Consider the following 14888-nt stretch of genomic DNA (forward strand, 5'->3'; position numbering starts at 1 on the left):
AGTGTCTAGACCAAAGAAGGAGGAAAAGCACGAAGGCAAAAGAAGAGGAAGAGGAAGGGAGGATGAGGGAGCAGTGGTTACTTTGCATGTTTGTCATAGTGTCATATTTTTAAAGTTTCGATTTTTTTTTAATGTCAAGGTTAGATGCTAATGCGAAGTGTAATGACTAACGAAAGAAGAGATAATGTGATATTCTTAGTCATTGATTTTATTTTTCTCTTAAGGTCATATTCTGACGTTATGTTCAGGAAATGCATACCCAGCGCAGAGAAGCAAACAGTAGACCTGATATTGAAAATTCTTCCCTACACTTTTCTGATGCATGAGAATCTTTTTTTCCCTCATATTTCATTATTATTCCCATTTAATGTTTAACAACCGGAGACGTGATCTCTTCCTGTTTCCTTCCTCCCTTTCTTCTTCCCGCACTCCCTTCTTCCTACTCTCCCTCCCTTCCTATGTGTGATCTCTTCTTTACCCTTTCTACTTCGTCTCTATCTCTCTCTCTCTCTCTCTCTCTCTCTCTCTCTCTCTCTCTCTCTCTCTCTCTCTCTCTCTCTCTCTCTCTCTCTCTCTCTCTCTCTCTCTATCTCTCTCTCTCTCTCTCTGTCTGTCTCTGTCTCTCTCTCTCTGTCTCTCTCTCTCTCTCTCTCTCTCTCTCTCTCTCTCTCTCTCTCTCTCTCTCTCTCTCTCTCTCTCTCTCTCTCTCTCTCTCTCTCTCTCTCTCTCTCTCTCTCTCTCTCTCTCTCTCTCTCTCTCTCTCTCTCTCTCTCTTTCGCTTTCTCTTTCAAATACCCTCACATCCCACAACCTCAACCTAGAGACTTGAGTCAATATTCTCCGACATACAGACTATCTTTGCTCACGTGGGCGGGAATGTTACTGGTAAATGTTTGCGGTTTAATATAAACCTCGATTATCCATTCCCTGTGGATGTAAACTGGATCTAATATTATTCTTTTGTATTTGCATTTCATACATCAGCATTGTTGGAGATCGTATGCCAAATTTTCTTTATTTTATTTCGTTCTTTCTCTTTCTCCCTCTCTCTCTCTCTCTCTCTCTCTCTCTCTCTCTCTCTCTCTCTCTCTCTCTCTCTCTCTCTCTCTCTCTCTCTCTCTCTCTCTCTACCTATGCCTTGCTTATCTTTACATCTACTCCTTTTCCCATCTCTATTCTTCTTAGCCTAATATTTTACCATTATTTCGTTCTCTCTCCCTTATCGTGTTTACATACCTCCCTCTCCGACACACTATTCAACTGTCTCCCCCTCCCTCGCCCTGTCTTCTCATCTCCCTCTCTCCCGCCCTGCCTATTTGTCTCCCTCTCGTTGTCCCCGCTCCCTTTATCTAAATCAAAACAGTCATCAGCCACAAACACCAGAGAAGACCAGGATATTTCCCTTCAGACTCGTATGGCTAATCACTTTCCCGTCCACCACCCTCCCTCCCTCGCTCCTTCTCCCCCCCCCCCCCCACCCTTCTTCCGCCACACCCACACCCTACCCTTCCCCTCTTTCTTCTCCTTGTCTCCCTCCGTTTCCTCCTTCTCCATCACTTTCTCCTTTTTCCTTCTTTTTTTTCTTTCTCCTTTCCATTCCTCTTCCTCCTCCTCCCCCCCCTTCCTTCCTCTTTCCTTCCATCTCCTCTCCTTCCTTCCCTCCCCCCCCCTTCCATCACCGCCTCCCTAGACATCGATTGCGTCATCGATTTATTGACCTTCAACCACATCCCTCCCAGCTGCGACGACCTCAGAGGTGACATAACAAGTGCTTGCTATCCCATCTAATTTCTTTCTTTCTTCTTCTCTTCGTCCTTTTGCGTCTCTTCCTTTTTTTGGCGTTCTTCTTCTAATTATTCATTTCATTCCTCTCTGTGCTTATTTCTATATTTGGGTTTCTGTCGTCCATTAACCTCTCCCTTCTTATCTTGTCTGTGTTTATTTTGCTTGCTTCTACATCTCTTTTTTCACTGCCTCCCTCTTCTCTACTTCCTCTCCTGCATTTCATTTCACTCCAAGACATTCCAATTTCCCTTCTCTTTCTTATCTTTCCCCTTTTCAAATATCGACTCTTTCGCATCTTCTTCCCTCTTCCCCACCCTTTTTTATCTTATCCCTCTTTTTACTACCTCTTTTCTGCAACCCTTCCTTTAACGCTTCTTCTCTTCTCTCGTTCGTCACTTCACTCATCGATTTCACTCTCGGTTGCCACACCTCTCTCTCTAATGGGAATGAAATGCTTTTAACTTCGGACCTTCCTCTCTTCCTCCCTCCGCCTGCATTCGTCTTGTTTGCAACGTAATTCTTTGCATTGTAACTCGTTGTAAATTCCCTTTCGTCTTTTTTTTTGTGTGTGTGTTTCTCTGAGTATATTATACGATTTTTAAAACTTCTGCGTCTTTCATTATCATCTTCGCTTCGTTTTTTTCCCTTCTTTTCGTTGGTGATTGTCCCAGTTTCTTAATTTTATGAACTTGTCCTTTGTACCCAAATATTTTCGCTCTCATTCCTCTCATTCCTTTTTTTTTTCAATTAATTTTTATCCATATTTCGTAACTTCTTTCCTTTTCGGTTTCCCTCTCCCCATATCCAATTACTTTTCTCAACTGGTGTTATTCCTTTCTTTATCATCCCCTGCCCCTATCCCCCCATCACCTGTCCACTTCCTGTATGCGCAGAATCGCACATTCCTCCGCACCCTCCCGCGGCAATAGCGGCCCCGAACACACCCTTTTCCCACCCTTTCACACACCCTCATTTGCACTTTTAAGTACTCACGCTTCCCTCCCCCCTCCCTCCCCCCCTCTCCCCCTGTACCCCGTTCTTCCTCTTCCTTCTCCCCCTTTCCTCTCTCTTTCCCGCATAGTCCTCCCCCTCTCTCCCCATTCCTTCCCCATTCCCTCTCCCTCCTCCTATCGTATCTCTCCCACTCTCTCTACCACACCCACACCTTCCGCTCTCCCCCACCCCCTCTCCCCACACTCCCATCACCATCTCTTTCCCTTCCCCTCGCCCCCCCCTCCCCCCCTCGCCTCTGCCCCTCTCCCTCCCGCTGCTCACCTCCCACGTGGTTTGGCATATTCCATACCCAATAATTCATTCATTAGAGCCTAATTACGCTAATTAATCCCGCCCAAGGTCGATTAGTCACCCTCTTTTAATGACTGTTAAACCATCAATGCACAACGAGGGTGAATCAGGCAAAAATACCATGAGCCAGAACCAAGGGGTTAATGAGAACGAAAGAGAGGAAGAGAGAAAGAGAGGATAGATAGACAGATAGATAGATCGGGATATGCCAGAGGGAAGAGTGCGTATATACAATGTCAACATTTATTAAGCATACATTGTGAACATTAATATCTGTGACCATAATGAAAAGAATGATTTGATATGAAACAGCATAAACCCAATCCTAAAATTCATTAAGGAACTAATAAAAATTGGTATTACAAGGAAAACAAACAAAAAACAACAACATACAAACAAACACAAAATCTAACATGCACATGAAGCATCGTAAGACCCTGTAAAAAAAAAAAAAAAAAAAAAAAAAAATCACCGAAAACTGACCTTGAAGCATTTGCACCCTCCCCCCAACGCCCACCCCCACCCCCACGCACACACCCCCGGCCTACCCCCTCCCCCCACCTTTCTCCGGGAAATTTCAGCATAAAACTTGCACAATCTCCCGTTCACATTCTCTTGTCCCTTTCATATCACTTCGTTATCGAGGTATCTAGTTATCTAATCGAGTCGAAATAAGCTTATTGCAGCAGCCAGGCTATTGAGTGTCGATCCGTGGGCGTGGCTTGGGAGGGAGAGAGACTTCACATTGGGCATCCGACTTAAAGGTCTCTCTCTCTCTCTCTCTCTCTCTCTCTCTCTCTCTCTCTCTCTCTCTCTCTCTCTCTCTCTCTCTCTCTCTCTCTCTCTCTCTCCCTCGCTCTCTCTTCCTCCTTCTCCTTCTTTCTCACTCTCTCTCTTTCTTCCTCCTTCTCCTTCTTTCTCTATCTCTCTCCCTCTTCCTCCTTCTCTCTCTCTCTCTCTCTCTCTCTCTCTCTCTCTCTCTCTCTCTCTCTCTCTCTCTCTCTCTCTCTCTCTCTCTCTCTCCCTCTCCCTCTCCCTCTCCCTCTCCCTCTCCCTCTCCCTCTCCCTCTTCCCTTTCTCTCTTCTCTCTTCTCTCTTCTCTCTTCTCTCTTCTCTCTTCTCTCTTTCCTCTTCCCTCTTCCCTCTTCCCTCTTCCCTCTTCCCTCTTCCCTCTTCCCTCTCCCCTCCCCCTCTCCCTCTCCCTCTCTCCTATACATTATCTCCCTTTTCCTTATTTTCCAGTCTATTACATGATAATTTCCTAGATGAAGAAGGTCCCGCCCACACTCTGTAGGCCTATGTACCGTGATGGAGTGGGCGGGGCAAGTATGTAGGTCTAAACCGACATCACGTGACACGCAAATATGGGAAAGGACGTGGAAAAGGAAGTTAAGAAAAACGAAGATATAAATATGAGAAGTGAGAAAAATGAGGAGGAGGAAGAGGAGGAATGAAATGATAGTGATGAGGAGGAAAAGGATGAGGAAGATGATAAGGACGATGGTGACGATGATAGTGACTGCAGAGGTGATAAAGATAATGGTAGCGATGGTGATTATATGATAATGAAACGGCTAAGGACAATATGGTGATGGTGACGTAGATGACAACAGTGACAGAAGAAAATGAAGTAAGAAAGAAACAGGAGGATATAGAAGACTGAAAGGACGATAACATCAAAGTAAACAGAAGCAATTGTCCATTTCACTTGCAATATTCAAGCGAGCGGAAGAGGAAAGGGGGAACAGAGTAGGGGGAGGAGTAAGAAGGAAGGTGTGGAGAGGAAGGAGGGGAGAGGGAGGGAGAGAGATAGGGCGGGAGAAGAGACAGGAAGGAGAAGAATGGAAGTAGAGGAGGGAGAGGGGGGAGAAGAGGAAGTAAGAGAGTGAAAGAGGGGGAGTAAAGAGGGGAGACAGGGGAGGGGGTGGGGGTAATCCACGCAACTAATACGGGGGGGGGGGGAGAGAAACTTGCAATGCAATTACCTTGCCGGGAGGTGAGCTAAGGTGAATTTGGGCAACGGGGTGCGAGGGGGGCGGGTACAGGGGAGGAGGGGGAGTGGGGGGGAGGAGGAGGAGGAGGAGGAGGAGGAGGAGGAGGAGGTGGAGGAGAAGCAGAAGAAGAAGAAGAAGAAGAAGAAGAAGAAGAAGAAGAAGAAGAAGAAGAAGGAGGAGGGGGAAGGTGAAGATGGATGGTGAGGGGGAAAGGGTAAAGGAGGGGGAAAGTAGGTAAAGGGGGCGTGGGGGTGGAGAGGAGAGAGTGAAGTGGGGAGATAAGGGTGGGGGGGGAGAGGAGGGCAAATATGGGTGGTAAAGAGGGTGGAGAGTAGAGAGTAGTAGGAGGGTGAAAAGAGGACGAAGGGAAGGAGGGTGAGCAACTAGAGAGAGAGAGAGAGAGAGAGAGAGAGAGAGAGAGAGAGAGAGAGAGAGAGAGAGAGAGAGAGAGAGAGAGAGAGAGAGAGAGAGGGAGAGAGAGAGAGAGAGAGAAAGAAGGAACTCAACCTCGGCATCCCGCGCCATTTCTCACCTTGTCACTGGGGAAACGAGACCGTTACAGCGATCCTCCCTTGTTACAGGTGAGGCATTCCGGGGCACGAATTACAGCAAAGTATCTAGTTCTTAAAACCACAGCGTCTGGCATAGCGACCTTTTCCAACCGGTACAATTTCGCCAGTGCGGTAAAACGACCTAAAAATAGATTTCTCGAGTGTGCTTGCAAGGGAAAATATGGATTTTTTTCAACGTAGGTAGAATAACCGTAATTAATAAAAACGATCTAAACATTTTTTTTGTCTGGACAAAAAAAAACAAAAAAACAAACGAACAAAAAATCAGACAGACAAACAAACAGATAAAAAAAAAATACAGATGTCTTAAAAACCACCCTTATAATAAAGCATGCAAATCAAATCTATGTGAAAGTAACCACTTACAACACACGCACAAACAAAGTAGACATTCAACTTCTAATATTTCATGCTCGTTTTTTTTTTTTTTTTTTTTTTTCCCACACGCCTTCGTTTTTCTTCACCCTGACCTGCCCCAAACCCGGTGAGAAGCAACGCCCTCGGCCCCAAGGAACATAGCGCCCCGTCCGTTGCCGCCTTCGCCCGAAAAATGTGAATGCAATGGGAGACAGGCGTGCAGGAAAAAAAGGAAGTGGAAGGTGGGGGAGATAAATGGAGGGGGGAAGGAGGGGTGATAAATCAAGGGAGGGAAGGAAAGGGGATCAAATGGAGGGAGGGAAGGAAAGGGGATAAATGGAGGGAGGGAAGGTGGGGAGATAAATGGAGGGAGGGAGGAGAGGAAAGAAGGAAAGGGAAGTGGGGAATGAAAGGATGGATGAAGGAAAGGAGAGAGGGGGAAAGGAGAGAAGGCAGAGAAAGGGGGAAGGGAGAGGATGGAGAGATGGGATGAGGGAGGAAAGGAAAGAGAGATGGAGGAAGGAAGACGGAAGGGACTGGAGTGGCGGGGTGGGTGGAGGGGGGAGGGAGGTGTAAGGAGGGCGAGGGGGTATGGATGGAAATTAGGAACGAGAGAGGGGAAGGAGGGAGGGAGGGAGGGAAGATGCAAATAAGGGGAGAGAGAGGAAGCGAGAGGGGGGGAGGAGGGGAGGGCGAAAGGAGGGATGAAGGAACCGCAAGTAGCTAGGTCACGACAAGACCAAATCAATCAATAGGGCACCTTCCTCCTCCCTCCCCCTCCCCCCCCTCTTCCCTCACCCAGCCGGGCGGTTGAGCGAAACAAGGTAAAGGGGGGGGGGGGGGGGGAAGCAGGCGTTAAAGAGTTAATTCCTCACAGGCCTCGTTCATGATTAATCTCAACCCCTCTTGGAGGAGGAAGATAAGGAGAAAGAAGAAAAGATAGAAGAAAGAGAGGAGCAGGGAGGAGGAAGAGGAGAAGGAGGAGGAGAAGAAGAGAGATGGATGGAAGGGAGAGGAAAGAAAGCGGAGAGGAACGAAGAAAAAGATAGATAAGAGAAGAGATAAGAAGGAAGAAGAAAGAGGAAGGAGAGAGAAGTAGAAAAGGGAGGAAACAGGAAGGAGGGAAGATATGAGGAGGAGGAGGAAGGTGGGATAGGAAAGGTCCTGCGGTCTGTCCAAGGGTTGAAATTTGTCGGCCTGTCACCAAAAAAATTGTCTACCTGGTGTTTATTCCCTCGCAGACAGTCTTGTGATGCCCGTGCTGTTGTTGTTATCGTGTGTGCGTGTGAAAGAAAGAGAGGAAGAGGAAGAGGGAGAGGGAGAGGGAGAGGGAGAGAGAGAGAGAGAGAGAGAGAGAGAGAGAGAGAGAGAGAGAGAGAGAGAGAGAGAGAGAGAGAGAGAGAGAGAGAGAGAGAGCAGGAGAAGAGAGGAGATAGACAGAGACAGACATACCGACAGCTAAATAAGAAAAACAGCAAGCCACAGAATGAAAGAGTGATAGAGCTCGAGACCAACAGAAACCACCCGAAACAGAGACCTCACAGCAAGGCGTCCTCCACCATCCCTCCACCCCTACCCCCTCCCCCTCAGGCACAGGCACACATACACACACACACACACACACACACACACACACACACACACACACACACACACACACACAAACACACACACACACACACACACACACACACACGCACACACAGCTCATGCTCACAGAAGGATGACAAGGGGCATTCCTCTTGACACTCGAAGGACAACAAGTACTCGAGTATTTTTTGAGTTCAAGGTCTCAAGTCGCACCTTAAATCAAACGGGTATTGTAAGAGAGAAAAAAAGACATTTGCATCAGAGATAAACAGGACATTTATATCGTTTATTGTATTGGTGGTGATGATGGTGCAGGTTATGGTGACGATGATAGTGATAAAGATGAAGATGATGATGATGGTGATGATGGTGATGGTGATGGTGATGATGATGATGATGATGATGATGATGATGATGATGATGATGATGATGATGATGATGATGATGATGATGATGATGATGGCGATGGCGATGGCGATGGCGATGGCGATGGCGATGGCGATGGTGATGATGATGATGATGTTGATGGTGATGATGACTGTGATGGTAACATAGATTTGCTCATCGATAACTTCCCCTCCTTGTCATGCTTACACTGCTTTACTACGTGGACAAGGAATGAATGAAAACCTTAAATGTATGCATAGGCCTACGACCCTCGACGATAAGCATCCACGTCCTTACATAGAATCTGAATAGGCCTATACACATACTCACCGCCTGCTAATTAAGAAAATAAAATGAATGGCCATAAGAATTTAAGTAAGCAACATGGCCCCAGTCGCGCCATAAAACAATAAAATGATTACGCCTCATAAAAGCAAGATAATGCTCACATTTATACCACAAACCACAAATAAAACTGGAATAAAACCACCGACCTCCGAATAAAAGAAGAAATAAACAAGGGAAACATTAAACAAAAAGACAAGAAAAGTAAATGAAAAAGATATAGGCCCAAGTGAGACACATTCATAGGCATAATACGGCCATATCACAAGATCATACCTCACACTCGTACCGCAAAATCATACCATAATACCATAGTCATACCACCCCCATACCGTAAAACCATACCAGAGGATCATACCACACTTACATACATACAGCCATACCTCAATCACGCTACCACAAAGCCGCATTAAGCCGACTCATACCACTTAGTCATACCAACAGCCTATAGTTCGGGCGAGACCTTGGAAACAGCCGGCAGCCGGTCGCGCCACGAAGTCGCCCCTAGTCACTGGGCGACTCCTACAACAACAATGACGTGCCCTTCTGAGTTGGTGCCCTCACAAGGCGTGGCGGGGGAGGGGCACGAGGGGGGAAGAGGGGAGGAAGGGGGGTAAAGGGGGAGGTAGAGGAGGGTGGGGCGTAAGGAAAGTCATAGGAGAGGGAGGGAGGGTGAAAAGAAAGAGGAGTTAAGAAGAGGGAGTAGTAAAGAAAGGGAGGAAGAGGAGGGGGATGTAAGGAAAGGGAGGAAGGAGGAGGAGGAAGATGGTAGGGCGCAAGGAGTCATAGAAGAGGAAGGGAGGGAGGGTGAAGTGAAAGAGGAGTGAAGAGGAGGGAGTAGTAAGGAAAGGGAGGAAGGAGGAGGAAGAGGAGTGGGGGAAAAGCCATAGAAGTGGGAAGGAGAGTGAAGAAAGAGGGATGAAGAGCATGAGAAGTAAGAAAATGGAGGAAGGAGGAAGGAGCGAGAAGGAATAGAAAAGGACGGGAAGAAACAGAACTGGTCAGGAAAGGGAGAAGGCGCGAGAAACGGAACAGAGGAAGGATGGAGGAGTAAGGAGGAAAATAGAAAAGGGAGGGAAGCAATGGAAGAGGGATGGAAAGGCCAAGAGGAGGGGAAGGGGGAAGAGGGAATAAGGTTGAACGAGGGGACTGGGGAGGAAGGGGAGGCAAAGGAAAGGAAATAAGAGGGGGAAGAGGAAAGAAAGGGACATTTCTCACACACTTCCTCTCTCCCTCTTTGCTACATGCTGTGCCTCTTCCACCATCGCCTACCCGCCTGGGAGAGAGAGAGGGAGGGGGAAAGAGAGAGAGAGAGAGAGAGAGAGAGAGAGAGAGAGAGAGAGAGAGAGAGAGAGAGAGAGAGAGAGAGAGAGAGAGAGAGAGAGAGAGAGAGAGAGAGGCGGAAAAGGGGGATAGGAAATAGGAATAGAGAAAGAGAGACAAAGTCGGATAAAGGAAAGGACGGAATATGAGAAAAGAGGAACAAGTAGATGTAAAAGAAGAAACGAAAGGAGGAAAGAACCAACGTCAGAGTAACGGAATATACGAATAGAGGAACAAGAAATAACGATGAAAAGAGGAAGAGGGAAAAAGGAAGTAATATAAACATGCCCATCCTACCTTCGCCATCCTTCCCTCCTTCCCTCCCCCTCCCCCCCTCCTTCCCTCCCCTCAACCATCGCCACAATGTGTTATTCTCTGGCCCCTTTTGCGCCCATTCATTCATCTCCCCATGCCCCATTCTGCCCCCCCTCCCCCTTATTCCTTCTTCGTTCCCTCGCTCCCTCCCTCCCTCCCTCCTTCCCGCTCTTCCTCCTTCCTTCCCTCCTCCCTTCCGTCTTTCCTTTCTCTTTCTTTCCTTCCTTCCTTCCTTCCTTCCTTCCCTCCTGCTCTTTCTCTCTCTTTCCTTCCTTCCTTCCTTCCTTCCCTCCTGCTCTTTCTCTCTCTTTCCTTCCTTCCTTCCTTCCTTCCCTCCTGCTCTTTCTCTCTCTTTCCTTCCTTCTTCCTTCTTCCCTCTTTCTCTCTCTCACCTCCTTCCTACTTTCCCTTGCCCTAATTTCCCGATGAATGTACACAAAATCCGCGATACCTTAAACACGGGAATGAGAGAAGCGTGGAAGAAAGGGAGGAATAAAGAAAGAAAAAAAGGAATGAGGGAAGGAAGAACGGAGGGAAGATAGGAAAGAAGGGAGGGAGGGAGGGAGGGAGGGAGGGAGGGAGGGAGGGAGGGAGGGAGGGAGGGAAGAGGCAGGGAGGGAGGGAGGGAAGGAGGAATGAAGGAGGGACGGAATAAATGAAGGAAGAGAGGAAGGGGGGGATGAGTGAAGGAGGGAAGTAATGAAGGAAGCACGAAAGAGTGTTCAAGAAGCGTATTTTTTTTCCCCTTGCTAATACCATCGATCCATCTGCATTTTATTTTGCTTTCGTTTGTAATCATTCCGAGTTATCTGTCCTATTTAAGATTGGTTCGTTCTTTCTTTATTTATTTATTTCTCTCTTTCTCTGTCTCTGTCTCTGTTTCTGTTCTGTTTCTGTTTCTGTCTCTGTCTCTCTCTCTCTTGTTTTACTCTTTCATCGAACGTGATACAACGAGAGAGAGGTAAGTCAAGAGAAGAGAAGAGAAGAGAAGATAAGAGAAGAGAAGAGAAGGAAGGGAAGGGAACTGGAAGGGAACTAAAGAGAATAGAAGAGAACAGAAGAAAACAGAAGAGAAGAGAAGGGGAGGGAGAGAGAGAAACCAAAATAAGCGAGAGGGAGCGAGCACGTCCCCCTCCTCCTCCCCGGGGTCGACGCCATTCCGACCCCCATACCTTACCTTAACGTACCGACAGAATCTCCACTCGATCACACACATAAACACACACCAACCTACCGTCTTCTATGTTAAAGCGAGAATAATCTTGCTCAACCGACACACATACAGAAGACACAATGCTGTATACTATTATATCACCAAGAAGCGGGTGGGTGGGTAGGGGAAGGGGGGAGGGGCCGAAACAGCAATAATTACTACATTAACTTCATATAATTTTCTGGAATGATTTTCCGCTTGTTGCTTCCCATTTTCTAATCTGATTTTTTTTTTTTTTTACCCTCTCTTTCTCTCCTTCTCTCTCCCCTCATTGTCATTATTTCACAATGAGATCTTTGAGAGACTTTTTGTATCAGTACAATGCTTGTAACAAAATTGCTTTTTCACCACTGATAATGCACTTCACTACAGAACTTCTTTGGAAAATTACTTTGCATTTTTTTCATTCTTTGAACCTTCTTTTCATGGGTTCAAGGAAACGTGAATTATCACAATTAAACTTTTTTTTTTTTTTTTTTTTTTTTTTGCCGTGGATAATAGTAGTTTTTTCCAATCTCCATTCATTAAAAAAACAACAAAAAAACATTACATTTACAAATGTATATACTTCACTTCACATTTGTTCAAAAACGTTCACCTGCATCTACAGTTTCATTATTATCGTTCATTTCTTTTATTTTTCTCTGTCTTTCCATTTCTGGTTTATAGGCCTGACCTTGCAAGCTCATCAAGCAAGCAACAGAACGTGAATCATAGATATATTTAACTCGTGCACCTTTGACACCTGTGTGCACGTGTGAGTGAGTGAGTATGAGTGTAAGTGTAAGTGTAAGTGTAAGTGTAAGTGTAAGTGTAAGTGAAAGTGTAAGTGTAAGTGTAAGTGTAGGTGTGAGTGTGAGTGCGAATGTGTGAGTATGAGTGTATATGTGTATGTGTGTGTGAGTATGTGTGTATGTGCGTGTATTTGTGTGTATGTGTGTGAGTGTGACTGTGTGTGTGTGTGTGTGTGAGAGTGGGAGTGTGTGCGTGTGTGTGGGCGTGTGTGTGGGCATGTGCATGGGCGTGTGCGCGTGTGTGGGCGTGTGCGTGTGCGTGTTTAAGTTTTAAAACGTATAGGTGTTTCGGTTTATTTGTATATGATGATAAGTCCTTGTGTGTAGGTACAAGTTAGTGTTCATAAAACCATGCACATACGCATACATGAACCTGTGTACGTAGGGCCTTTCTTATTATGAACGTAAATTTGTACACACTTGAGCAAGCTAATCACGACCTTCGAAATATCGACATGATATTTTTGCACCATTGTGTAACTTGGTTGAAGACACTTTCATTTATCTTTTCCAGTCACTGACACCTCACTGTTCTTCTTTTTTCTTCTCTGATTCATGTTTCAGAACGGATATTCAAGCAATTTGCAAGAATAAGCCTATAATTCCATTAGATTTACGTGCTTGGAACAGTATAATCAAAATGCCAATTTAGATTTTCGCCATTGATTAAAAAAAAAAAAAAAACACTTTTGTAACTCATCAGTTCTATCAAGCAAAAATACGCCCAGTTTAACAACCATTACGGCAAATAAAACATACGGTTCATCTTTCCTTTTCAACTCGATCCACAAAGCTTAGAGAGGAAAACGGCACTTTAGCGTACCACACTATCACTTCCTAGTCTTTATATTACTGTATTATGCGGTAACTGTATGCCATTCCCTTGTATGGGAGGCGAGAGGAGAATGACTGTTCCGTAATTTACGCACACAGATCATATGGCTCTGAACGGCCCACTCTCGACACCGGCTTTGGGAGATATACACTTGGGGAAGGCGCTCGTACACTAATATAATACACACGCCCTTAACACACACATTTATAGCCTTTCCTTTAGCACGTGGGCTGTCCTTTCGCGTAGGTGTTTTAGCTTTGCTCCCTCTCACTCTCTCTTTATCTTCGCTCTGGAGATTTAGTGGGAAGTTCATATCTCCTTCTCTCTCTATCTATCTTTCTCTTTCTCTCTCCCTCTCTCACGATAGAGGAACATAGCTTCCACAGAGCCAGCACCACACACCCGAGCCACCAGCGCCGACACCGCCCCGAGTTTGGGGTCTGAGAGTGTGAAAAAATCCACTTTTCTACCACAACACGGCTTTAATCGCACATTTCCGAGTCGGGGATCACACATGCGATCATCCACCGATCTCACAGCACTGCACTTAACCTCCAATAAAAGGGAAAACCACGGGAAAAGGCACCTTTTTTCTTCTTGGCTGGGCTACCCGCATCCTTCGAGGTTGAAGCCATCTCTACCTCTGAACTGATCGATACGAGAGGCAGCACGCGGAGACGCAACACAAACCGGTGTTTCCTCGATGAAATACCCGCCGACAACAGGCCGTAGGACTTCTCACCCAGCACCCACTCGATAGATGATCAATTGAATGAAGAATCTCCTATTTCGAACGATTAACAAATATTAAAAAACGTTTCATAAGAGGAGACATACACAGACACACACGTTGCGGTACGAGAACTTGGGCGGAGCACCCATCGGTAGCCACATCTGTCCGCGAGATGCCCCATTGGGTGCCGAGACAGCGAGGGTAGACGTCTACCTCCCTGGCGCTGCTGTGGCTCCACAATGATCTTCATTATATTTCTCTAGTCGAGCGTTCTTTGTTCATCTTAAACTTTACTGTCTGTTCTAAAACGAAGAAATTTTACCGGCCAGTTAGACAGAACACCTTTGATTCGAATCCCACCCGATGTAACACCGAAAAAGCGCGCGGAAAGGTGTATCAGGTATCCACTTAAAGAACACGAGTATTTAGCTTGAGGATCACCCTGGCGCTGGAGACTCATCATATTTGCTTCCCCCTTTATTGCACTTGAAACGTGCCATTGTCGATATAACCAGAATTGGTAAAGCTATCACCGAGGAGAGCCACAAGTGCGTAGCGCCTACACCGAGTGCTCATGACGGAATCTAGTTTGGTTGTTGCAGATCATTTGCTCGTTTCGACAAACTTTATATATTTTGTTAGCTGATTACTTCTTTAAATTTATAAGTAATGATTAGAGGAATTTCAATAACACACGAGATTATTATAATCTTATTGCAAAAAGCATTATATATCACTATACGATGCATGAAACGGTATCACGCCCCATTCCTTCCACGTGTACGGAAAGAATGCGTCTAAGTTCCTCTTCCCCCCTTTAATAATTACGGCGACACTCCAAAGGACCTGTCGCACTTATTCGTGCCTCAGCGATTACAACTTTGGCGATAAAAAGGCGACCGGTTCTCATATGACACGACCGACCACAATATCACCGCTGATTTGCAAGTTGATTTGTCCCAACTTTATAGCCTCGGCAAGGGGAGGAGTGAGGGTAGGGGTTTCTCACCTCCTCCCTCTCTCTCTCTCTCTCTCTCTCTCTCTCTCTCTCTCTCTCTCTCTCTCTCTCTCTCTCTCTCTCTCTCTCTCTCTCAAACAAAACACAACCTGTAGAACACAGGAGTGTGGGGGGGGGGGGGGGGTCACGAGGTACTGATTCAAACATCTACGGCGCTACAACGGCAGGTGTGTCCAGGGTGAGTAACGTTTATTCTTGTCCGACGCAGGTGTGGTCGACACATCTGCCTTACAAGGGCGCATGCGCAGTGGTTAGTGCCAAGGTCATTAATGCGAGGCTGTTATTCGTCATTCCCGTTACTGCGCAGCTAAAATCTCCGCCT

The 14888-nt window shown here is 46.2% G+C and overlaps 1 protein-coding gene across 1 annotated transcript in view; it reads right to left on the reverse strand.

The window, feature by feature from the left end:
* Positions 1-14124, reverse strand: part of LOC125042438 (actin-binding LIM protein 1-like) — a 99604-nt gene extending 85480 nt beyond the window's left edge. Inside the window, exons 1-3 of the mRNA XM_047638071.1 lie at positions 14035-14124; positions 13694-13807; positions 13402-13567 (exon numbers count right to left, since the gene is read on the reverse strand). Coding sequence (XP_047494027.1) covers positions 13402-13567; positions 13694-13807; positions 14035-14124 — 370 coding nt within the window. The remainder of the gene's footprint in view (positions 1-13401; positions 13568-13693; positions 13808-14034) is intronic.
* Positions 14125-14888: the final 764 nt, after the last annotated feature.

The sequence above is a fragment of the Penaeus chinensis genome, chromosome 32, assembly GCF_019202785.1.
Source record: "Penaeus chinensis breed Huanghai No. 1 chromosome 32, ASM1920278v2, whole genome shotgun sequence".
In the NCBI taxonomy this organism is placed as follows: Eukaryota; Metazoa; Arthropoda; class Malacostraca; order Decapoda; family Penaeidae; genus Penaeus; species Penaeus chinensis.